This window comes from Marmota flaviventris, chromosome 4 (assembly GCF_047511675.1).
Source record: "Marmota flaviventris isolate mMarFla1 chromosome 4, mMarFla1.hap1, whole genome shotgun sequence".
Lineage (NCBI taxonomy): Eukaryota > Metazoa > Chordata > Mammalia > Rodentia > Sciuridae > Marmota > Marmota flaviventris.
The window spans coordinates 40,042,027-40,068,334 of NC_092501.1; the positions used below are offsets into that span (position 1 = coordinate 40,042,027).

The 26,308-nt window shown below is 33.5% G+C and overlaps 1 protein-coding gene across 6 annotated transcripts in view; it reads right to left on the reverse strand.

Moving 5' to 3' along the window:
• Positions 1-26,308, reverse strand: part of Ccser2 (coiled-coil serine rich protein 2) — a 149,567-nt gene that overhangs the window by 47,501 nt on the left and 75,758 nt on the right. For all 6 annotated transcript variants that reach the window (XM_027939967.2, XM_071611122.1, XM_071611121.1 and 3 more), the window contains 2 exons: positions 25,792-25,954; positions 15,511-15,706 (listed from right to left, as the gene is read on the reverse strand). In XM_027939967.2, the coding sequence (XP_027795768.2) occupies positions 15,511-15,706; positions 25,792-25,954 (359 nt within the window). The remainder of the gene's footprint in view (positions 1-15,510; positions 15,707-25,791; positions 25,955-26,308) is intronic.

Consider the following 26,308-nt stretch of genomic DNA (forward strand, 5'->3'; position numbering starts at 1 on the left):
AATATTACTTTTGATTTCTTCTAATTTTCCCACATTTTGATTTTTTAATACTATTCAACTTTTCAAGACCTATAAATTTACCATAGCCATAAGTATATAATTTGTTCCATACCACTAATGAGAATCCCTTAACATTTACTTTAAAATCTTTCTTTATCCAGTGTTCTTTTAAGTGAATAAAAGATATACTTCTGGGTTTCCTTTATTCATTCTATGTTTTAGTACTATATCCTGTTCTAAAGAATGGTAGTCACCAGAGGCTGGTGAGATAGGTATGGAGAGGGCTGGGAAGAGGTTGATCAGTGGATACTAAGTTATAGTCAGAGAACAACCCAATTTAAAAATGGACAATAGACTTTAATAGACATTTCTTCAAAGAAGAAATAAATGGACAATGCTACATGAAAAAAACATTTAACATCACTAATCATTAAAGAAATTCAAATCAAAACCATAATGAGGTATCACCTCATTCCAGTGAGAATGCTTATGATCAAAAGATAAGACAAAGGCACTGGCAAGGATGTGGAGAAAAGGGAACCCTTATAAACTGTTAGTGGGAAAGTAAATAGTATCCAAACATATGAAAGACAGAATGGAGGTTCCTTAAAATATTAAACATAGAACTACCATATGTTCCAGCAATCCCACTTCTGGGTATATATATATCCAAAGCAAATAAAATCAGTATGTTGAAGAGACATCTGTATTCCCATGTTTATTGTGGCAATATTCACAACAGTCAAGAAATGGAAATGAGTGAAGTATCCACCAATTGATAAAAGCATAAAGAAAATGTACACATACACAATGCAATACCATTCATCCATTTAAAAAAAATAAAATCTTAACTATCATGATGACATATGCCTGTAGTTACAGTTACTCAGGATGCTAAGTTAGGAAGATCACTTGGGCCCACAAGCTGGAGAACAGTTGGGGCAACACAGCAACATCCTGTAGGAAAGAAAAGGGTGGGGAAGGGAAAGAGAAAGAGGAGGGAAGAAAAGAAAAGGAATGGAATGGAATGGAATGGAAAACCTTGTCATTTGCAAGATCATGGATAGAACTTGAGATCATTGTGTCAACTGAAGTAAGACAGACTCAGAAAGACAAGTACGGTATGGTTAACTCATATGTGGAATCTAAAACAGTTGATCTTATAGAAACAGACAGTAGAATCAAAGAGGTATGAATCAAAACTACCTCACTATGGTTTTGATTTGAATTTCTTTAATGATTAGTGATGTTAAGTGTTTTTTTCATATATCCATTGGCCATTTATATATTTTTTAGAGAAATATCTATTAAGATCTATAGATTACCAGAGGCTGAGGAGGGTGGGTAGTGGAAGGAAGGGGTAAAGAAAGGTTCATCGATAGAACCTAAATTACAGTCAGCAAAAAAAAAAGTTTTGGTGTGGCACTGCATGGCAAGGTGACTGCAAATAACAATGTATATTTCCAAAAGTTAGAAGAAAAGATCCTGAATATTTTCACCATACAGAAATGAAAATGTTTGAGGAGATAGATATGTTTAACCTAATTTAAACATTAATATATATATATATATATATATATATATATACACACACACACATACATACATACATACACACACACACATACCAATATCTCAAATGGTACCCATAAATATGTATTATTTTATGCTTTTTACATATCAGTTTAAAATAATTTTAGATTAAAATTAAAAATAATAAAAAGCAATAAAAAACCCTCAAGTTTGAGGCCAAAATAACTTTGAAAGTAAAGATATCACTGCCAGATAAAAGGCATTAAACAAAGTATCCTATGGTGGACAGACGTTCTAAGATATCACTTTCTGATATTTCTACCTTTATGTAATTCTTTTCTCTTGAATGTGGGCTGGTCCTAATCAAGAGGTAAGAGTAGAATTTGCATGATTAGATTTCAAGAGATTCTAACTTCTGACTTGGTAGAGGAAGATCTCACATGCTTGATCTGATAAATTAAGCTGCCACATTGTGAGCTGCATTATAGAGGTCCACATAGCAAGCAAATAGTTGAAAGGGACCCTTATTTGACAGGCAAAGAACCATGAAGCCCTCTGCTCAACAGCTCAATTACCTGAATCCTGACCACAACCATGTGAGCTCAGAAGTAAATTCTCCAGTGGAGTGTTTACATGAGCCCCCAACCCTGGCCAATGATGTTACTGCAGGCTTTGTGAGATACCCTAAAGAAAGGAACCTAGTTGAGGGGTGCCAAAATTTCAGAACCACAGAAGTGCTAAGATAATAAATGTGTGATGTTTTAAGACCCCTCCAAATCTTTAACTTTGACATTGTTACTGCCATTGACATTAGCTATTAATATAACAGCTAATAAATATTAATTGCCTTACATGTATTAGGTATTATGCTTAGCAGTTTATCTGAATAACCTCATGCAATCTTTGCAACAGTCCTTAACACAGGTTCTCATTATAATTTTGATTATTTATTATAAGGAAATTGTAGCACAGAGAGTTAAAGTACTTATCTAAGATCATTTAACAAAGAAATGGAAAAACTGGCTTGAGCCCAATCTGTGCTCTGGTATTGGCTATTCAGATTTTTAAAAAATTACTTGTTCCAGGCTGGGGATGTGGCTCAAGTGGTAGCGTGCTCGCCTGGCATGCGAACGGCGCTGGGTTCGATCTTCAGCACCACATACAAATAAAGATGTTGTGTCTGCCAAAAACTAAAAAATAAATATTAAAAAAATTCTCTCTCTCTTTAAAAAAAATTACTTGTTCCTATTAACTTTCATAATTAATATCCAAAGATTCAGAAACATCCAAATTGTTCCAGCACTGAAAACAATTCAAATTTCAATCAACAGGTAAATGGATAGCATAATTTAAACAGGTAAATGGATAAAAAAAATTAGAGTGGGTGTGTATACGTGTGTGTGTGTGTGTGTGTGTGTGTGTGTGTATGTATGTAACATGGAATGGTATCTTAAAATAAAAAGGAATAAACTGATACAAAACACAGATGAATATCAAAAATCATTAAGGTGAGTTGAAGACTCCAGAAACAAAAAGAGCACATACCAGATAGTTTCATTTAGGAGAAACTGTAAGAAACATAAAACTTTCTTAATAGAGAACAGGGTAGTGGTTGCCAGAGCCAGCTCTGAGAGAAACCAACTACAAAGGGAAATGAATAAACATTAACAGGTGCAGAAATGCTCTATTTCTTGATTGTGGTAGTAACTGAACAATTGCATATAGCCAAAAAACTCGAATGATGTACTTAAAATGGGAACATTTCATTTGACTGTAAATTCTATCTTGATAAAGTCATTGAGAAAAATATTTTTCATTTTCCTTTAGCTTCCTTTCCTGAACAAGCTACTAGGCAAGACACAAAGATAGGTACCCACCAAAAAGGGACAGCCAGCAAAGACTTTCAAAGCCTAGGCAGGTAAAGATACATGTCCACACAAGGGGACAGCTTACCATTTCATGTCAGAAATGATGAGTTGGAAAAAGTCTGATAGGAGAATCAAGTCTAAGTGAATAGAAGGTATATACATTTGAGTAGCCTGACACTTGCTGTAAGAGCCCAAGCAGAGCAAAACTGGCATTTACACATGAAATGGCCTGGCAAGGAATGACAGAGTTTAAAAAGGAAAGGGAAAAGTGCCAGGCGTCAGTGTCAAGTAGGGTGAGGGTAAACCTTGTGTGGTATCAACTGGCATATGGTGTCAGAGCCCAAGCAGAGTGAGTAGGCAAATATGGAAAGGAGGATTAGTATGAGCTGACAAGGAGTCATAATCTGAGTAACGTAAGGAAGGTGTAACACAGGATACGCAGCCATGCAAGGGGATTCAGAACCTTAGTGAGTTGAGGAAAACACCCTAAATATGCAGGGCCTAGCACAACCTAGTAAAGCCCAAATGGGCTGAAAAAGGCAACTTGAAGAAAGGGGAAGTGACTGTGGTAGTAGGAGATTAGTTATATCAGGAGGACTGATCAAATGAGTAAAAAAATTAAGGAAAATGGAAATCAGTTTTTTTCATTGTGAGAGAATTATAAATATGGAAAAGCAGAGAAATGCTGCATTTAGACTACAATAAAAGTTCTGAGTATAATGTCATAGTTTTCAATAGATACAGAAACACAGTCAAAAGTATGTGTACAGGGCTGGGGTTGTAGCTAAGTGGTAAAGCACTTGCCTCACACATGTGAGGCACTGGGTTTGATCCTCAGCACCATATAAAAATTAAAAAATAAAGATACTGTGTTCATCTACAACTAAAAAATATTTTTAAAAAAAGTATGTGTACAAATACCCACAAACGCACATACATACACAAGCACAGACAGAAACAAATACCCTAAAACCACCTGCCACCTGACTGGATGCAATGAGAACAACACAGCATTGCTACAGTAACATTTCTGTCAAAGGTACATAACTTGAATCCAATCATGTGGCTATAGCAGAGAAAACCAAATTGAGAGGTGTTAAAGTGTTGAGGTCATCAAAATCAAGGAAAGACTGAGGAATACTATAAAGCCATGATAATTAAATTCAATATGTTACCCTGACATCTTTTGCTAATAAATAAGACAAATGAAAAAACCTCAATAGTCTCTGATGATTATATGGTACTAATGTATTATTGCTGAGTTCTGGATTTTGATGACGGAACTGGGATTATATCAGAAAATATCCTTAGTTATAGGAAATACACTAAGGCACATGGGAGTGAGGGGATGTAGGCAATTTATTCAAAGCTTAAGAAAAAAGGTTCTGAAACCTGAAAAAAAAGTAAAAGTGCTTTTTAAAGAGTGCCTCAAAACTTTAAAAATTAAAAAATTCATCTTATTAAGGAGATCCACAAAAATGATACAGGAGATATCACATTTACTAGTCAAAACACTGAAAGCATTCTTGTTAAGCTTAAGAGCAAAACAAGACTGATTCAACACTTTCCTTCAGTTTCTATCCCAATGGATAAATGAGGCACAATACAAACACTGGAAAGGAAAAACACAACTCATTATTGCAGATAATATATTTATCTAGATAAAAAATTCCTCCAAAACCTATGAATAATTATTAGAATTCATAATAATTGCATCAAAATTGCTAAATATGAACTCATTTCATTTCTGTAAACCAACAATAATACATTAGAAAATGATAGCACTTACAGTAGCAACAAAACACTTTAGGCATTAGAAGTAAATATAATAAAAGTGTGTAAGATTTTTATGCAAAGAATATAAAACCTTAACGAAAAAAATTAAAGCGATGGACCAATAAATATACATCATGTTCTTGGATACAAAGTCTAAATAGTATAAGCTGTCCCTCTGAAATTGATCTGTCCATTCAATATTATTCCATCAAAATCCTGTAGAACAACAACAAAAAACCAAATCGTAACATTTTATGAAAAAACAGAAGACTAAGATAGTTAAGGTGTTTTCAAAGAAAGGTAAGACAGGGAAGTATATTGATATAATACTAAGTAACAAGTTGTAGAATCTGAAACTGGGATAGTATCACATATAATGCACATTTAGTATTTTAAAGAGCAGACATTGCATACCGAAGGAGAAAGAACAGACTCTTAATATTTTCAGTGATGAACCTACTGATTATTCAGATGAAAGTGGATCTCTCAGAAAAAAGAGAAATTATATCTCATCTGATTCAAATGTATGGTATGTCAAGGTCATTGTACTGTCATGTGTAACTAATTAAAACAAATAAATTTTTTTAAAAAAGAAAGTGGATCTCTAACTCACATCTTTCATATACCAAATCAATTCCCAGGTATTTGAGATTTAATTGTGAACATAGAAACTTTCAAGGTTTTAGAAAAGAATATAATATTTTTATGACTACAGAGCAAGGAAGAACTTCTTACACAAGGATTTTTAAAACCACAAACCACAAAGAGAAAGTTTGATTAATTCACCTTCACCAGAATTAAGAACCTTTGTTCATCAAAGGATACCAGAAAATGAAAAAGCAGTCCACTGAATGGAAGAAAATATTTCCAATACATATTACCAACAAAGCACTTATATCTAGAACACACACACACACACACCTCTAAATCTCACACAAAGACACAACAAGAAAACAAAAATTCCACACAGATTTAATTCTATTAGTAATCAGAAATGCAAATTGAAGTGAGTCTCTTGGAGACAGCGTTCACCATTAAAAACCCCTATATTCTACCCTTATGACAAAAATTAAAAGCTGAATAACATTAAGTTTGCACAGATATGGAAGAATACAAAACAGGATGGGGGGTAAAAAAAAAATTGAACAACTTTGGAAAATAGTTTGGTATTTACAGAGCAGAATATTTTTTGTGCCTCATGATTAAGAAACTCCACTCCTAATTAAATACACCTGAGTAACTTTTATATATGTATACTAGGAAAATGTTCATAGTAGTAATGATTGTCAGAGGAAAAAAGCTGGAAACAAAATTAGCATCAAGAGGAAGCTGGACAATGACAGTCTTGTTCATAGAATGAAACATCAACAGTGAAATGAAAATCAATGAAACATAAACATGAAAGAACCTTTAAAAATGTTGAGTGAATGAAGTCACACAGAAATACTTAAGAGTGCAATTATACTTATTAAAAATTTAAAGAGGGAAAACTAAATACTCATATGGATACAAATATATATGTAATACTTGAAGGGAATACAAAGGGAAGCTGTAAACTCTGGAAAGGAAGGCACTGCAATTAGGAAGGAGCACACATGAAGATTATTAATGTTTCATTTTTTTTTAAATGTGGTTAGAGAATACACAATTGTTTCACATTATTCATCATACTGAACTCTTGTGCTTATACACACTCTTTTTATATATATTTCATATACTCTGTTTTTCCTAGAGTGACAAGAAAATTGGGAGATAGAAGAACAAGAGTATCCTAGCTTTTATATGGTTCTCTGCCACAAAGTGACAGTAACTCTTACTCTGCTGCTTTCAATATTATGTCCACCTAACACTACACACACATGTGCATACATGTATGTGATAATATAAATACAAACAAACACACAGAAAGAGAACATAACTATGTGATAAAAAAAATTACTAGTTTTTATTCTCAACATTGGAATAAGGGAATAAACAAAACAGTTATAGATCATATTAATATTTTAAAAATACTATATGTGCTTTTAAATTTTTATTCCCAAAATAAGCATCCTCAATAGGACATGTATCACAGAGTTCAAATATTTTATAAACCAAATAAAACATCAGAAAGAGATATCATCATGTTTTTCCAATACTCCATCTAAGATTCTTCGTTCTTACACCAAGGTCAAAACAGATGCTGGTGATAATATGATAAAAGCTTCAGGGAAACTAATGAAAAGAAATCATAGAAAAAAGAGGTTTGGAAAATTGCTTTATGTATGTACTAATGCTGAATATCTACATATCTTATGACAGACCAGAACATAGGTAGATACCCAATACAAATGCATAAATATATTGACCAAAAGACATAAGCTAGAATACTGTAGTGGCACTATTCATAACCAAAAAGTGGAAACATACCCAAGTGCCTATCAACTGTAGAACAAATTAAATACATTGTGGTATAATTATAAAATGAAATATATTACAATAAGAATGCAAAAGAATGGATGACATTTATAAATATAATGTCAAGCAAAATAAGGTACATATATTATATGACTTCATTTCATTTCATTTTAAAGTTCAAATACAGGCAACACTCATCTATGATTTCAGAAACCAAGTGGTTACCAGTAGAAGAATGGTAGTAAAAGTAACCAGAGGATTCTGTTCTGTTAATGTTCACCTTGTTGGGTACTAATCACACAGATATTTTTTTTGTGAAAAATTCACTGAGATAGACCTTCTGTATGAATATTATGCTTCAATAAAAAGTTTTTTTTTTAAGAGAGAGAGAGAGAGAGAGAGAGAGAGAGAGAGAATTTTTATTTATTTATTTATTTTAGTTCTCGGCAGACACAACATCTTTGTATGTGGTGCTGAGGATCAAACCCGGGCCGCACGCATGCCAGGCGAGCGCGCTTTTGCTTGAGCCACATTCCCAGCCCAATAAAAAGTTTTTAAAAGAGGGTACAGGGAATTAAAAGTAAGGAGATGAGACGCCACTAAAGAATTACTTTTTTGCTAACGAAGAGAAGAAGAGAGAGAACTCAAATTACTAGCATACGGGATGAAAAAGGCAATATCACAACAGACACTTCAGAAATACAGAAGATAATCAAAAATTATTTTGAATCCTTATACTCCAATAAATTAGAAGATAGTGAAGGCATAGATAAATTTCTTAAGTCATATGATCTGCCCAGATTGAGTCAGGAGGATATAGACAACCTAAACAGACCAATATCAATTGAGGAAATAGAAGAAACCATCAAAAGACTACCAACTAAGAAAAGCCCAGGACCGGATGGGTATACAGCAGAGTTTTACAAAACCTTTAAAGAGGAACTAATACCAATACTTTTCAAGCTACTTCAGGAAATAGAAAAAGAGGGAGAACTTCCAAATTCATTCTATGAGGCCAACATCACCCTGATACCTAAACCAGACAAAGACACTTCAAAGAAAGAAAACTACAGACCAATATCTCTAATGAACCTAGATGCAAAAATCCTCAATAAAATTCTGGCGAATCGGATACAAAAACATATCAAAAAAATTGTGCACCATGATCAAGTAGGATTCATCCCTGGGATGCAAGGCTGGTTCAATATACGGAAATCAATAAATGTTATTCACCACATCAATAGACTTAAAAATAAGAACCATATGATCATCTCGATAGATGCGGAAAAAGCATTCGACAAAGTACAGCATCCCTTTATGTTCAAAACTCTAGAAAAACTAGGGATAACAGGAACATACCTCAATATTGTAAAAGCAATCTATGCTAAGCCTCAGGCTAGCATCATTCTGAATGGAGAAAAATTGAAGGCATTCCCTCTAAAATCTGGAACAAGACAGGGATGCCCTCTCTCTCCACTTCTGTTCAACATAGTTCTCGAAACACTGGCCAGAGCAATTAGACAGACGAAAGAAATTAAAGGCACAAAAATAGGAAAAGAAGAACTTAAATTATCCCTATTTGCAGATGACATGATTCTATACCTAGCAGACCCAAAAGGGTCTACAAAGAAACTATTAGAGCTAATAAATGAATTCAGCAAAGTGGCAGGATATAAAATCAACATGCATAAATCAAAGGCATTCCTGTATATCAGCGACAAATCCTCTGAAATGGAAATGAGGACAACCACTCCATTCACAATATCCTCAAAAAAAATACAATACTTGGGAATCAACCTAACAAAAGAGGTGAAAGAATTATACAATGAAAACTACAGAACCCTAAAGAGAGAAATAGAAGAAGATCTTAGAAGATGGAAAAATATACCCTGTTCATGGATAGGCAGAACTAACATCATCAAAATGGCGATATTACCAAAAGTTCTCTATAGGTTTAATGCAATGCCAATCAAAATCCCAACGGCATTTCTTGTAGAAATAGAGAAAGCAATCACGAAATTCATATGGAAAAATAAAAGACCCAGAATAGCAAAAACAATGCTAAGCAGGAAGTGTGAATCAGGCGGTATAGCGATACCAGACTTCAAACTATACTACAGAGCAATAGTAACAAAAACAGCATGGTACTGGTACCAAAACAGGCGGGTGGACCAATGGTACAGAATAGAGGACACAGAAACCAATCCACAAAACTACAACTATCTTATATTTGATAAAGGGGCTAAAAGCATGCAATGGAGGAAGGATAGCATCTTCAACAAATGGTGCTGGGAAAACTGGAAATCCATATGCAACAAAATGAAACTGAATCCCTTTCTCTCGCCATGCACAAAAGTGAATTCAAAATGGATCAAGGAGCTTGATATCAAATTAGAGACATGCCGTCTGATAGAAGAAAAAGTTGGCTACGATCTACATACTGTGGGGTCGGGCTCCAAATTCCTCAATAGGACACCCATAGCACAAAAGTTAATAACTAGAATCAACAAATGGGACTTACTCAAACTAAAAAGTTTTTTCTCAGCTAAAGAAACAATAAGAGAGGTAAATAGGGAGCCTACATCCTGGGAACAAATCTTTCTTTACTCCTCACACTTCAGATAGAGCCCTAATATCCAGAGTATACAAAGAACTCAAAAAATTAGACAATAAGATAACAAATAACCCAATCAACAAATGGGCCAAGGACCTGAACAGACACTTCTCAGAGGAGGACATACAATCAATCAACAAGTACACGAAAAAATGCTCACCATCTCTAGCAGTCAGACAAATGCAAATCAAAACCACCCTAAGATACCATCTCACTCCAGTAAGATTGGCAGCCATTATGAAGTCAAACAACAACAAGTGCTGGCGAGGATGTGGGGAAAAGGGTACACTTGTACATTGCTGGTGGGACTGCAAATCGGTGCAGCCAATTTGGAAAGCAGTATGGAGATTTCTTGGAAAGCTGGGAATGGAACCACCGTTTGACCCAGCTATTCCCCTTCTCGGTCTATTCCCTAAAGACCTAAAAAGAGCATGCTACAGGGACACTGCTACATCGATGTTCATAGCAGCACAATTCACAATAGCTAGACTGTGGAACCAACCTAGATGCCCTTCAATAGACGAATGGATAAAAAAAATGTGGCATTTATACACAATGGAGTATTACTCTGCATTAAAAAATGACAAAAATCATAGAATTTGCAGGGAAATGGATGGCATGAGAGCAGATTACGCTAAGTGAAGCTAGCCAATCCCTAAAAAACAAATGCCGAATGTCTTCTTTGATATAAGGAGAGTAACTAAGAACAGAGTAGGGACGAAGAGCATGAGAAGAAGATTAACATTAAATAGGGATGAGAGGTGGGAGGGAAAGGGAGAGAGAAGGGAAATTGCATGGAAATGGAAGGAGACCCTCAGGGTTATACAAAAGTACATACAAGAGGAAGTGAGGGGAAAGGGAAAAATAATACAAGGGGGAGAAATGAATGACAGTAGAGGGGGTAGAGAGAGAAGAGGAGAGGGGAGGGGAGGGGGGATAGTAGAGGATAGGAAAGGCAGCAGAATACAACAGACACTAGTATGGCAACATGTAAATCAATGGATGTGTAACTGATATGATTCTGCAATCTGTATATGGGGTAAAAATGGGAGTTCATAACCCACTTGAATCAAAGTGTGAAATATGATATATCAAGAACTATGTAATGTTTTGAACAACCAACAATAAAAAATTTAAAAAAAAAGAATTACTTTTTTGCTGAGAATAGTGACTCAACACCTACAACCTCAGGTACAAAGGAGGCTAAGGCAGGAGGACTGCAAGTCTGAGGCCAGCCTGGGCAGTTTAGAACATCTGTCTGAAACACAAAAATAATAAAAGAGCTGGGGGAAAAATTCATTGGCAGAGCTTTTGCCTAGTGTTCATGAGACACTGGGTTCAATCCCTAATACTGAGAAAAAAATAATTTTCATTATTTTCCCATATTCTTTGGATCAGGATTAAAATTCTTATCAAAATTCTATAAATTGGGTAATAAAATATACAGAGGTATATAAAATAGTTCAAAAGCCATGGGTTTAAAATGCATTCTACATTAATATGCAACTGGGTAACCTTGGGAAACACAACTAAATATCAAAATCTCAGTTTTTTCAGTATGAAAATGATATTACTACTGTTTTTCTTCCATACTTGTGATATAAAAAGTGAAAGAGATACACAAAGTCCTGTTGAAACTGTAAAGTAACTCTGGGTTGAGTATATAATAGCAAATAAAAAGCAAATCAAAGGCCAAATACAACAGTTTACAATTTTTAAATTTTGTGAACAGGGAGAACTTTGTTCAAATGAACATTCATAGAGAATGATTTAAAAAAATAATGGTTCTATCGCCTAGATTTGGCAAAAGGATGTGTAGTGATAGTAAGGAGTTGACGATGGTAAGAATGTTGAAGGCTACTTTCACACTCCCCTCTGTATGTTGTCCCTCAAGGTCAACAACTATCCCTCAAGGTGTGCAACTTGCCTTGGAATCAAATAGATTGGGGTTAAAAAACCAAACACTGATTTTTTAAAAATTATCATTGATTAGCTTTCTGAGGCTTACTTTCTTTAATTGATATGAAGCCAACATCACATACTTTTCAAGGACTAGAGACGTGTATTACAGGCACCTACAAGAATGTCCAGTATGCCATTCATGATTACTATATAAAAGTTTTATCTGTCAGAGAGATGCTTGAAAGAGCACTAAAATTCAAATACTTCAAAGCAATTAAATGTAACAATCATTGAGCAATGTCTTTTAACTACCAATATGGCCACGTCAGTCTTCTGGCTACCACCATCAATAGAATAAATCCAAACTGCTCCTCCTGCCCCACTGGTTCTTTTTAGTTATACATGACAGTAGAATTCATTTTGATTTAATTATACAAGCATGGGATATACCTTATTCTAATTAAGAGTCCCATTCTTACGGATGTACATGGTAGTATGATTCACTGTGTTGTTTTCATATAAGTGTATGGGAAAACTATGTAAGATTCTTTCCACTGTCCTTCCTTTGCTTATCCCCATTCCCTTCTCTTCATTCTCCACTGTCTAATCTACTGCTTTTGTGGTGCTTGGGCCCTTTACAATCTGCCCTAACCCTAGCTATCACTCTTGCTTGCTGTCTAGAATCCTACACATTTTAACCACAACCAATTATTAACTGATCTTTGACTAAGACACATAGTTTTAAAATAACCTTTTATTTTTCAGAAAGAATGAATTAGGAAATTCACTATAGTTTCTAATAAAAATTAGAAAATATGGATTAAAATAATTTTTAAAAACTCACATTATCACCATTCAGGTTATTATCATTAAAAATTTACAGCATATCCTTCTGAAGATACAAAGATATGTGATCATAATGTACATACTACTTTATAATCTGCTTTCTTCAATCAACACTTCATCTCCACCCTTTCATTTTAGTAAATTTCCACCTTGTCATTTATATAGGCCAAGTTTATTTTCTCCAACTGACCCAAATGTCCTTTATAGCTGCTCTGTCCAAATCAATAACAAATTCAGAATCTTACACTGTATCTAATTGTACCTTACATTTCTTTTAATGTAACAGTCACTTTGCCCCCACCATCTTTTCAGGATACTAACAAGCTAAAGAGATCTCACTACTTTTCCTAAGAATGTCCAAATTTTTATTTTTCTGGTTCAATTCTCTCTCTTATTCTTCTTTTCCCTGTTTTGTCAGATAAAGAAAAAAGAATAACTACATGACTGCTTAAGGTTAAAACTATGGATGAAAAGCTGTATAAGGAATTACTATATTCATAGGCTTCTATCTTTATTCCAAGCAAAAAATCAAAGGTTTCTTCCACAGAGAAACTACACCTCCTTAGAAAGAAAATTCCTTCATTTAGTAGGTGCTGGGAGCCCACTGACATTCATCCATCACCATAAAATGAAACTGGTCAGTTGACAAGTATGATCCATGTGCAAAAACTTCTGAATCAACATTTCAGTTCCTCACTCTTAAATATTAGTAAACATCAGAAAATCATTATATATTTGAACAAAGATTCAAAAAAAAAAGTCAAATAAAAATAAAGAAAAACTGACCACTTAATAGGGGCTGGGGATGTAGCTTAGTGTTAGAGTACTTGCCTAGCACATGTGATGCCATAGCTTGATCCTAGCAACCGAAGAGAAAGAGTGAGGGGCAAGGGGATATGTTAAAAAAAACAAAAACAGAGAATTCTTAATAAAACAAAACAAAGTCTCTACTTACTATAGAGGGGAATATGATTAATATGAATTATATGAATTATGAATATGCCACAATGAAACCCATTATTTTATATAATTCATGTGCACTAATAATAACACATGGCTTTATATAAAGTACACTGAAAACCATTTTTTAATTTCTTTCGTACTAGTAATTGGTTATCAATCCACCTAAGCCCTCCTCAATTTTGTTTCCTCTCATTATTAGTGGTGGCCTAATATTATCAGGTGATATTTAATCGGGTTAATGATTCATGGCAATGTACCCAGACATAGAAGAGGACACGAGGTATAGGTAGTATAATGACTAGCTTACAGTAGATATTTTGGCTATTTCCCATCCTTTCCTACCATCTTTTTCTACAGGCTATATTTTTCTATGGCTATATTTTCTGATCAGAAAATCTTTTCCTCAAACTAGCAGCAGAGAAACACTATAAATCAAACCGTATTCCCTGGTTATAGCTAAACTAATTTATAAATTCTGTACCTGGATACCTCAATCATGGACTTTCTTTCTGCCTTGGAAGAAGTCCAAGAACCGTAGACCAAAAAGAATCCTCCATTCTTGTTCCCAGCTTTAGCACAGAAAGGTTCCTTCTTAAAAGTTAAGTCAAATATCCATAAGAATGGAGAGGAATAGTCTGGAAAAATCCCATCCTAGCAATATGAAACAATTTACAAAACTCTTTAACAGAATGCATATATTCATCACCATCATTATTGGCTTAGGAGGCATATTTCACTTCAAATGGCAGATACCATGAGTCTGGTTTCGATGGCCACTAGGAATTCTAAGATTTGGTCCTTGCTCATTTGAAGTTAAAACATACAACACTGAAGAAAGTGACCCATAAAGAAAACTAAGCAGTGGAGAGAAGTCAGTCTGTTCTTTCTCAATCACAGTTTTAAGTTAAAAGCTAGTATATAAAACACAAATAGATTTAAAAACAAACAAAACATATCCTTTATTTAAAATTACTATTTGATTCATTGGTTCCCTGGTTCTCTACTATGCCTCTAGCCTTGTCTATAAACACTAAGTGCTTAAAATAAAGTATTGTTAAACCAGAATCCAAACTCTACCATCAACTCATCCCATGACTCTGGACAAATCATATCACTGCTAGGAGTCTCGACTTTCTCAAAAGAAACGATAGAACCAAATAGGTTAAACTTAAAGGTCTCAAACAAAAAAAATATGTAATTATTTAAATAAAAAACTTTTTTATTTCCCACTTATCTGAAATTATAGTAACAGACACAGAATGTTCAATGCCTACAATGCTTACAGTATTAAGTTGTTCAATTTACAACTATTATTGCTAATTTTCTCAACAACCTTCCAATGTAGGTACTATAAAAATGAGGGAACAGAAACAGAGACTGGCTTACAAAATATTGCATAGCTCATAAATGCTAAGATAACAAATAAGACCATCACACAACACTCTCAGCTGTCTTCTCTGACTAAAGTGTTTACTATGTACTATTTATAGACATTCTACAGAAATAAAGACAGACATTTAGAAACCCAAGCAACTTTATTTTCAAAAAAAGAAGTCAATCCATTTTTCAATTCAAAATATTAAGAGCTAAAAATGTTCAATATGTACTTACCTGATGCAGCAGACGTTTGAGTTTGAGTAACTGAGTTTTTACAGCAGTGCAATCCTGGACCATGTGTCGGAGAGTCATCTCATCCAGTATCACTGTATTTTCCGGTACATCTGCAAACATCTTCTGGGCCTGGAAAAAGGGGGTCCCTCCATAGCTTTCAAAATGACCCAAAGGAGATTCTCTATAAGGAGAGCCTCTGGAAGGGCAGGGGAAGAAGGTGGGGGGAAAAGACATAAATTTCAGAAAGAAAGATAATGAAATTATTGCAGTGATCTTTATAAATCATTTATCATTACTAGAAAGTCTCTCACTTGTACTCATATCAGTCATTGAATGTACTTCCACTGAAATGTGCAATCAGTCTACACGTCATTAAAATAATTATCTTCTGAAGCCCTCTTACCCTATCTTTATTGTGTTTTACACACTGGCTGAATAACTTTCTTTCCTAAGAACTGGAATAAAAACAAAGTAATGAAATGGCTTCAGCTGGAAAAATTATACTTATTCCTCCTACATTCTTTATTCCTTCTACATTTATTGCCTATTTGTTAGCTTTTGGCTTTGCTTAGCATCTTAAACTGCACACCTTTTTTAGCCCCATAACTATCTTATCCATATTAATTCCATTTGGACACACCTTCGACTACCATTTCATGAAAGTTCTAGCAAGCAGTTAAGACATAAGAAATGTTATTTCTTTATTCTTTTGTTTTTATGTTGTTGATAAATCATCTTTTCCAATTAAGATTAACCAAAGTTTTTAAAGTCTTATATATATACATCATATAGTTTCATAAACTTAAACTGGAGTAAAAATAAGTCTACTCTTAAAAAACTTATACTTCTCTTCAGTTTCATACCATAATATTCATGAAAAAAAAAGAGAAAGAAAATTAGGGACAATGTGTTTCATGGAAGTACAAAACAACATTTTAAACAGAAGTCATAGCTACAGCAATTTAAAAATTGCTGCATACGTTTTACATATAATTCTAGTTAGTTCTTAAATTATGACAAGAACTGAATAAGTCTCAATATTTAAAATAATACTGAAAAAGTATTCTCTTATTAGAAATAAGGTTCAATTTATAATGCATTAAATTTGTAAGTCAAAATGCATTAGATTTCGACCACGCTGAAAATGTAAAAATGTAGTAACTACTAATTTTTTTTACCTTTCAACAAATATTCCCAAATCTCTGAACTCTGAAATATTCAATATGAAGCTGATTTCTATATGATTATTTTTCTCTGAAACTATTTCTTGTAAATATTTTAGGCCTTCCTTTTTAACCCAAGAAAATTATTTTTATACATTTTTATATTGTTGATACAGAAGTAAGATTCTACTTTGATCTTATAATTTGACCCTTATACTTCTACTTTCTTTTACTGGTTCAAAATATGATTGAATTTGTGAATCTCAAATACTGATCAATTAATTAGTATGAATTTACCTATCCATGACTGAACAGATATACCATCTATACATGGGAGTGAATGTAAAACATATAGTTGTAAAAAGTTAGGAAGTGTTATTGACAAAAATATGGAATAACCTGACAAATGAAAAGAAGATATAAAAAGAGCTATATTTTTAGAGGAAAAAAAGTTGATATACTTTGGGAAATTGTCTGAGGCAGCAATGAATCTGGGATGAATTATACATTATGAGGTTTTAGTCTACCAGAAATGAAAGGTTAAGACTTTGGGCAGGGCAAGGGAGTAATGATACAAAGAACAAGACATATTTTTCAGGGACTAGGTAATCTTAAAAATGGCTCTGACACCACAGAAGCTTGAATCTAACTTATTCTTTGGTTTATTCCCACAACACCTGTGTTCCTGAGAATAACTTCTTAATCAATCACTAATTAGCTGAGATCCCCAAAGCAAGTCAAAATCTCCCTCATCTCTGAACCCAAATCCTCACCTTCTCAATGGTCCTGTCAGTCTACTCATGTTGCCCTCTACTGCATACTCAGTCTGGAGAACTCTTCATTTTAAGTTAGTTGGCACTTCTTCAGGGAAAGTTTCCTTAATTCCCAAGCAGGACTTGATACCTCCACTGAAGACCCCTTATAATATATATCACAGTATACTGTGTTTGTTAGCAACAAATGCCAAATTATAAACACTGTGAAGAAACAGATTGCTTATTCTTTTTCATTTGTATCTAAATTTTGTTTGTTTTTGCTGTTATTGTTTTTGCACTGAATAACAAGAATAATTTTAATCACTGAGTTTTTTTATGAAGCTTTCATCTCTGAGATTCTAAAATCCTGTTGATGTGACATCACAAAAATACCAATTAATAACCAAATTAATATTTACTTTTTATTCTGCCAAGTGAGTAAAAGAATGATTACAGAAGAAAGACACTAAAAGAGATTGGCCTATAGTCTACAGCATGAGAATCAGGTATAGAATACAGGCTTACATTAGGAGAACCAAATGCAAGGGACTAATGAATTAAAATTTTTTCAAACAAGTCTTGATTACTAACTGAATACAGGAATTAAGAATTTTGTCATCTAAAAAAGTCACAGATTAAAGAGCCAATTCTGGCATTGAATTTAGGCTTAAATTCATACCAGCTGTTGAAGATACTAATTGGATTGCAAGTCCTTTGAAAACAGCCATATCTTACTGATTTTTAAATTTCCAGATCTTCTGAATTTAAATCTCAGCTCTCATTTATTAGCTATGTAATATTCAAGGAATGTTATATATTCTATGTTTTTAATTTTTCTCATCTATACATTAATGGGGATAATAACTTTGGTTGATAAAAAGATTAAATGAGCTATCATAAATTAAAGTGCTTGAAACAGTGCATAATATATACTAAATGTAAATAAAAACAAACTACTATTTGTATGGTTATTATTAATTTCCACCTCTACAATTTTTTCAAACAAAAATGTCAAAGGAATACTACAAAGAACTACATATACCCTTCACCTTTATTTACCAATTGTTAAAATATTAACACATTTGCCTGCTATTTGTTGCTAAACTGATAGTAAGTTAAAAATAACAAAACCTCAGAGGAAACACTGAAGCATAGTGAGAAGGCTAGGAGGCAGACAGAAACAAAGATGGAAGAAAATGCAAATATTTAACAGATCATTTTCAGAAAATGAAAGAAGACTATTAAGATGGGGGGTGCACACAGGACAGAAAGACAATGAAGATCATGAACTTCTAGATCCTTAGAAGATGATGCAGTTCACACATGATAAACTGAATCTTAGAAACAGAATGGAAAGCAAAATCATTTTCCAAGATTAAAGACACAAATCCAGGTGCAAAAGCATAAAGAAGATGGGAAAAAAATGAAACTCCTAGTCATATCATCCCCTATTAAGTTGAGAGGTATAAATTTGTACTTCTGAACAATTATTAACAATTATAGACTTGTAGCAGAAAAGTTAGGTGGTGAAAGCAATGGAAGGCTGCAAGCTGTTGTAAAGTGAATATACTAGAAGGTTAACAGTGTGTAAGTGAAGGAGAACCTATGTGGGTGGTCACAGTCCAGGATAGCTGGCAGATAAGCATGAGAAAGAAATGTCCACTATCACTAATATTACTTAATATTATTCAGCAAAGAGGCAAAAAAATCAATAAAATGAAAAACAGGATACCTTAATTACATAAAGGTATAGTAATCAATACAATGGAATATTACTGAAAGACAAAAAAAAAAAAAATAACAGAATGGAGAGCTCAGAAAAGGACCCACAAAGTCAACTGACAGTACCTCATTTAAAATGAATCCATGTACAGTAGTTGCACTTGACATTCAACCCACAAGCATAAAAACCACATTTCTGAATAATTATTTATTTATAGTATTAAAGAAAACTCCCCAAGTTATATGATTATTCCCATAACTTTATTCTATTCTTCCCCATTTCCAACAGAGCTTCTTGATTACTAAAATGTGTGATCTGGGGACTAAGTTTAATGTTTTTGATTCACAGGTTAGAACAGGAAGTGCAGATGTCCATGTGCACATGTCTGGGGGGGAAACAGAAGAGACTTTCCTTATTAATTTCTTACCTAATCTGAGTCACAATTTTGCCTTCAAAAACTCTTTAGTATTTCTTTCCTCACCTTCAATAAAACCTCTGTATAAAAGTTAAATGTATAAATAGAAAAAAGATGCCAACTTTGCAATCTCCAAGACTATGGACTCTGGTTTGAAATATCGGATTTGGAATGCCCACCTCCCAAAAGTTAAGTGTACATATTCTGGTGTTTCACAGTTGTATTTGTTATTAAAATTAATTAAATGAGCTATCATAAGTTAAAGTGCTTGAAAGATTCAACAAGATCACAATCAAAGTTCTGGGGTATAATTTTGTAGACAGTGACAAAGTAATTCTGTAAAAAAGCAAAAGAAACAGAATAGTCAACAATATTCAAGAAGGCAAGTCAGAGCACTGGTACTACCTAAACTTGAGACTTACTATATTGAAGCCACAGTAATCAAGACAATGTGTTACTGGTGAAAGAACAGACCAAAAAAAAAAAAAAAATCAATAGAGTATAATAGAGAGCTTTTAAATGAAACCACATAAATATAGTCAACTGATACTTGAAAAAGAAGTAAGAGCAATTCAATAGACAAAAAGACAGTCTTTTCAACTCATGAGGCTGGAACAGCCACGCATCTACACGAAAAAGAAAAAGATCTTAAATCTTCCACAAAAATTAACTCAAATGGATCAAAGACCCAAATGTAAAATGCACAACTATACCTATGAGGCAAAAAGGGAGAAAATCTAGGTAACCTTGGGTTTGGTAATGAATTTTTAGAACACAAAAACTGCAATCCAAGAAGAAAAATAGATGCTAAACTTAATAAAATTTTGTTTTTAAATTTGCTCTGTGAAAAACAACATGAAGAGAAGAAACTCAGCTCAATAGCACAGACCTAATCCCAGCAACATGAGGCTAAGGCAGGAGGATCTCAAGTTGGAAGCTAAGTGCTACAACTTAGTGAGAGATCCCATCTCAAAATTTAAAAAAAAATAAATTTAAATTAAAACAAAAAAAGAACTGAAGATATAGCTCAGTGGTAAATTGCCCCAGGCTCAATCCCTAGGACCACATACACAACAGAAAGCAACAATAAGAAAAACCACAGACTGAGAGAACACTTACCAGACATGTTTCTGGTAAAGGGTTAATATCTAAAATATACAAAAAACTGTTGGAACTCAACAAGAGAAAAAAAATAACCGAATTTAAAAGTGGGCTAATATCTTAATAGACATCTCACAAAGAAGATAACACAGATGGCAAATAAAATGTGGGGGAAAAACATTTGACAATATATCATTAGAGATTTACAAATTCAAACAATGAGATACTATTACATACCTAATATTTCTTAAGAATATATATATAAACATCCTCAAAAATACTAGAATATTGAACCAGACAACCTAAAAAAGAAATATATACCAAGAGCAATTGAGATTTATCCAAGAAAAAGCTGGTTCAACATGTGAAAAAAAATCAATGTTATATGTCACATTCAGTAGAATGAAACTGGGGGGGGGGGTGGTTATCTCAATAGAGAAAAAAAGCATTTGACAAAATCCAATACTCTTTGATGATAGAAGCCCTCAACAAACTATGAATGAAGGGAATTCCTCTAACTGATAATGTGTGAAAAACCCACAACTAATATCTTACGTAACAGTGAAAGACTGAAGTGTTTTCCTCTTAATATCAGAAATGAGATAACTGTTGGCTCTCACCACTTCTATTCAATATTGTACCACAGAGTCTAGCCATAGTAACTGTGCAAACCATCCATTCTCTACTGACATACCTTATGTATAAAGAACCCTAAGGACCTAAAGAGACAGAGAGAAAAATGAATCACTTGCATTACACTTTAGCTACTCAGAATTGTAGCAAAGTTTATAATGAAGGAGGAAAGTAAGCCAAGGGGCTATGATTTTTGTAAAGTACGGGTAGGTACCAGTAAAGAAGAATTAATTCAATCAAATGCCCTGAGTCTCAAAGAAAAGGCATTTAAGAATACTTCATTTAGAAGTGACAATGAAGAATGAAGACAAAGACTATCTCAAAACAGTAAAGAAATAGCAAGAAATCTTGGCCAGCTACTCCTCTGACAGGAGATTAATATCCAGAATATACAAAGAACTCAAAATTATACTAAAAAAACATTTGACCCAGTCAATAAATGAGCAAAAGAACTAAACAGAAACTTCTCAAAAGAAGAAACACAAATGAGGTTGAAAAATATTTAGCATTTTTAGCAATCAGGGAAATGCTAATAAAAACTACCCTAAAATTTCATCTTACTCCAGTCAGAATGACAACAATCTGGAATACAAACAATAATAATGTCACTGAGATTACGGGGGAAAAGGTACATTTGAACACCACTGTTAGGACTACAGACTAGTATACCCACTCTGAAAAGCAGTATGGAGATCCTCAAAAGACTAGGAATGGAACCACCATATGACCCATTCCACTCACTCCTTGGTATTTATCAGAAAGGACTAAATATCATCATACCATAGTAACATCATACCATAGTAACAGATGCTCATCAATAGATAAATGGATCAAGAAATTATGATACACACACACACACACACACACACACACAAAATGGAGTTCTAGTCATCCATAAAAAAATTAATTATGAGATTTGCCAGTAAATGAATGGAAATTGAGAATACAATGCTAAGAGAAATAAGCCAAACTCAAAAAATTAAGGTAGAATGTTTTCTCTCAAATCCAGAAGCTAGAGTAAAGGAAAGGAAAGGGAGAGAGATGACAGGATATACTAAAAATAAATGGAAGAACAGTAATATAGAAATATAGAAAATCAAGAGCTAAAGAAATTGGTAAGGGGAGGCAATGCAGAATTCTTAAAACATCATGTTATGTGCATATGTAAATATACCACAGGGAATTTCATCTTTATACATAAGTAAAAAGAACCAATTAAGTATAAATAAATAGATGAGTGTAGGAAGTCTAGTAGAGGAAGGAGAACAAAGGAAGGAGGGAGGTTGGGAGGGAAAAGGGGGAGAAAAGGAGAGATCATGAACCAAAATCAAATTCCATGCATGTATGAGTTTGTTGCGATAAACCCAATTACTATATATACTATAAAGATCTTAAAAACAAAAAATAAAACTAGGCTGATTAGAAAAGAAGAATCCACTACTAGGGAAAAGGTAATTTAAGAAAGAGCTAGAATTCAGTTACAGTTAGGACAATGTAGACAAAGAAGTCAAGGGAATAAGTTCCTTAGGATGTGAGTTGAAGTTGTTGAAAAGGGGGAACTGTAAGGAAAAAAGGGAGTGGAAGATTAGGCCAGGTTAAGAGAGCAGTACTATGAAGAGAAGGAGAGAATACAGTTCTCAACACTCAATCTTCCCAATATCTCTGAGTTATGGATAAGACATTATCCTATAATTAACTATGTGAAATATGGGAATTGCGAGACAGAAGAAAAGAAAGCAGTGCTCCAAGTCAAGAGGGAATTTTGTACATGTAATATTAAAAAATCCCTTGGGTTAATAAATCCAAACTCTTAAGAGAAAATATTAGTTTTAAAGTATGCTTGGGTATGGTTCATTTGGGAGAATTTTTTTTTTTTTTTTTTTTGGTATTGCCCATCCTTACAAATGGCTCTGGGGGATCCAAAACTCAGCACAGCCCCAGAAAGCTTGAGGGGAAATCAATAAACTGGTTAGCCTATAACCATTCAACAAATCAGTGTGCCTCAGCCCATTTGTTATAAAGCTCTGTACTAAATTAGATCACAACCCTTAAGAATGCTATGCATTTCTCTCTTCTAATAATCACTGGTGCAAATACAAATTGTAAATCCATTAAAATACAGTCTGTAAAAGGAATCTGTGATATGTTTTGAGGAATGACTACATATTATCTTTTGCCGTCATTTCCAAAATCACATTACATATTTATACTTATGGGCCCAATGGAGTTCACCATTTAAAAATTCTTAACTTTAATTTGTCCATTCTCATGCTCATTTGACCAGAGAACTTACACTTTCTACATCTGTTGATATCCAAGAATTATAATTTTTTTTGAAAACGTTGCTTAACTTTTCTGTCAGATGATTATACTCAACCTTAGCTTGATCATTCCTAAGGATAGAGATAACTACCTCCAGGTAATTCACTTCTGGTTAAGTAATTCACAGTCTGATTAAGTCTCACTTTAAGGTAAACTTTCCCGTCCTTTATCTTAAACTGCATAATACAATGGTTTTGTTATTTAGAGTTAGATCATATTTCTCCAAATAATAAAGCAATCCAGCCACGCTAAACTTAAGAGATACTCTCTGAAAATGCCATACCCTATCACATGTTTTCCATGTGGAATACGTACCCTGCTCCTGTAGAACCTACTATTCTGTAATCTCTATATAGTCATACTTTTAGAATCAGTTCAGTAATTATAACATTTATCCTGTGTTATCTTAAAACAAAAACCAGTTGCTGCATGCTCTTGGAGTCCTTTATATATCACCTTATCAAGGCACCCAACATCACTGCACTCTGTCTATGTGCCTATCTTTCCTATGGACTCTGAGCATCTTGGCAACATGAAGTAAACACTACTCATTTTTACCAATTCTTTTTACCATCTTCAGTCCAATGTTCTATGAAGTCACTGCCAATCCACAGCTTTTACATCTCATACTATCTCCACATTCATCCCAATGGAATTCAAGATAGATTCTCAATGAATATTTGTTAGTAGATGAACAAATAAACAATGATTCATGTTTAAGTTGGGCTTATCAAGTTATGTAAGTTGGCCTTAAATTTACCTTCTTATAAACTTACTATCAAAGATTAGGGAATCATAACCTTCATTATTAGCAATAAACATCTTCACATCACATTCTTCCCTGATAATACCCACTCTCTATGTCCATTCCTTATCAAAAACCTAGATGTGAGAAACAGAACAGCCATAATAATTCCTGGAATAATGTTTTCCAGACATTCCTCCAGATCTTCTCAATTATATCCTTTTATTGAATTACACAAACAAAAGGATTTTTAGTTGAATGATGTCATAGTTTTAGGATTCACTAAAAAAATTGTTTTGTTTGAATTGGACTATTATCTTTTGTAGCTTGCATTAAAGAATGTAACTAAGAAACAGAGCTAAGAAAATTATCATTTATTCCTATTATGGGAAGATCTCTGTGCCCTGTCCACCATATTCCAAGATATTCTCCTCCAAAGAAATCATGCTAAGAAAACTCTCTCAAGGTTTTTATTTCATAAGAGCAAATAAATTCAGGAAAAACATAACCTTCATCTTCTGCACACTACATATGTTGCAACAGATCAAGTTTAGTTCTTGGCTTTTGCTACAAAGAATCTTAGAAACAGTTTTGTTTCCTACTTTGGGAGTATACAAGGCTATTATGGTTTCCTTTCATTATTTCTTCACCCAAATTTTATTATTTGTATTATAAACATGTTCCAGAATGACCTCAAATCCCTTGGAGAATGAGATGAGGCAATAAAAAGGAAACATTTAATAACAATGGCCACTGGGTGCCTACTCTTTACCAGACACTGTTCCAGGCACTTTTATTCTTGATCCTCAAATACTAAGAAAAAGGTATTATTGAGTACATTTTGCAGATGGTAAACTGAAATAGAGAGGGGTTAAATAAATGATGTAAACTTGCAAAGCTAATCGGTGCCAGGGAAATCTTTGATCCCAGTCTTAGATGACTACAGAAACCCGTTAAATATTAGGTATGATCAAATTAAAGATTATTCTACATTTCAAAAAGGAAAATACTTCTAGCATTATACAGTATTTTCTTTTGTTTCTAAAAGTACTTGTGAAAATTTTAAATTTGGGCTTATTATATAAATGAAAAACAAATCACTTGGCACCAATTTTACACATCATTATTTAGAATTATAAATGTTAACAAGTCAACATTAAATCATCTCCTAATGAGATCTATAAAAAAAAAAATCCAAATAGTAGAAACACAAAATTCCAAATAGTAGATACAGATACACTATTTATATGTATAATAAAGTTAATATTGGGGTCACAAAATAATAATTGTTAATTTTAATTAGTGTCACACATAACTAGAAATATTTTTTGGTTTAAACATTACGCAAGATCAGTTTGGTGAGGAGAATTATTATTTAAACAAAAGTTTGAAAATAAAATCTAGGTTAAAATAATAGTACTCACCTGCTCAAGTCACTTTTTCCATGGTGATGATAGTGGTCAGGATGGCTAAGGTGGTAATGTTCCTGTCCACTCCACCTCTGGGGTGGTCTTTTCCAAAATCCTTCCTGAGACTGCCGAACATTTCTGTCTGGTCGGTCAAAGCGGTTCATATTGTCACACTCCACTAAACAAATTCAAAAGCAAAGACTATAAACATGTACACACTTAAAAGTTGGCTACTTAAGGCTGTTGAAAATACAAAAGTAATATTCTAAAAATACCAGCCACATATGTTAGCTAATCACAAAATAAAGATTTCCAGAAGAACAATAACCAGTTCTTTTGGTAAAAACTAAACTTCATATTATTCAAATTAAAGTGAATTAGAAACTTTTACATCTCAGTCACTTAGTGAATAATTAACTGCCACACCATTTGTAAAGCAAGCAAATCCTTCTTGAAATCAAGATTATACATTTCAAATACCAACAATCGGTTATAAGTAGTGCTCATAACTATCACAAATTGGTTCTGATTT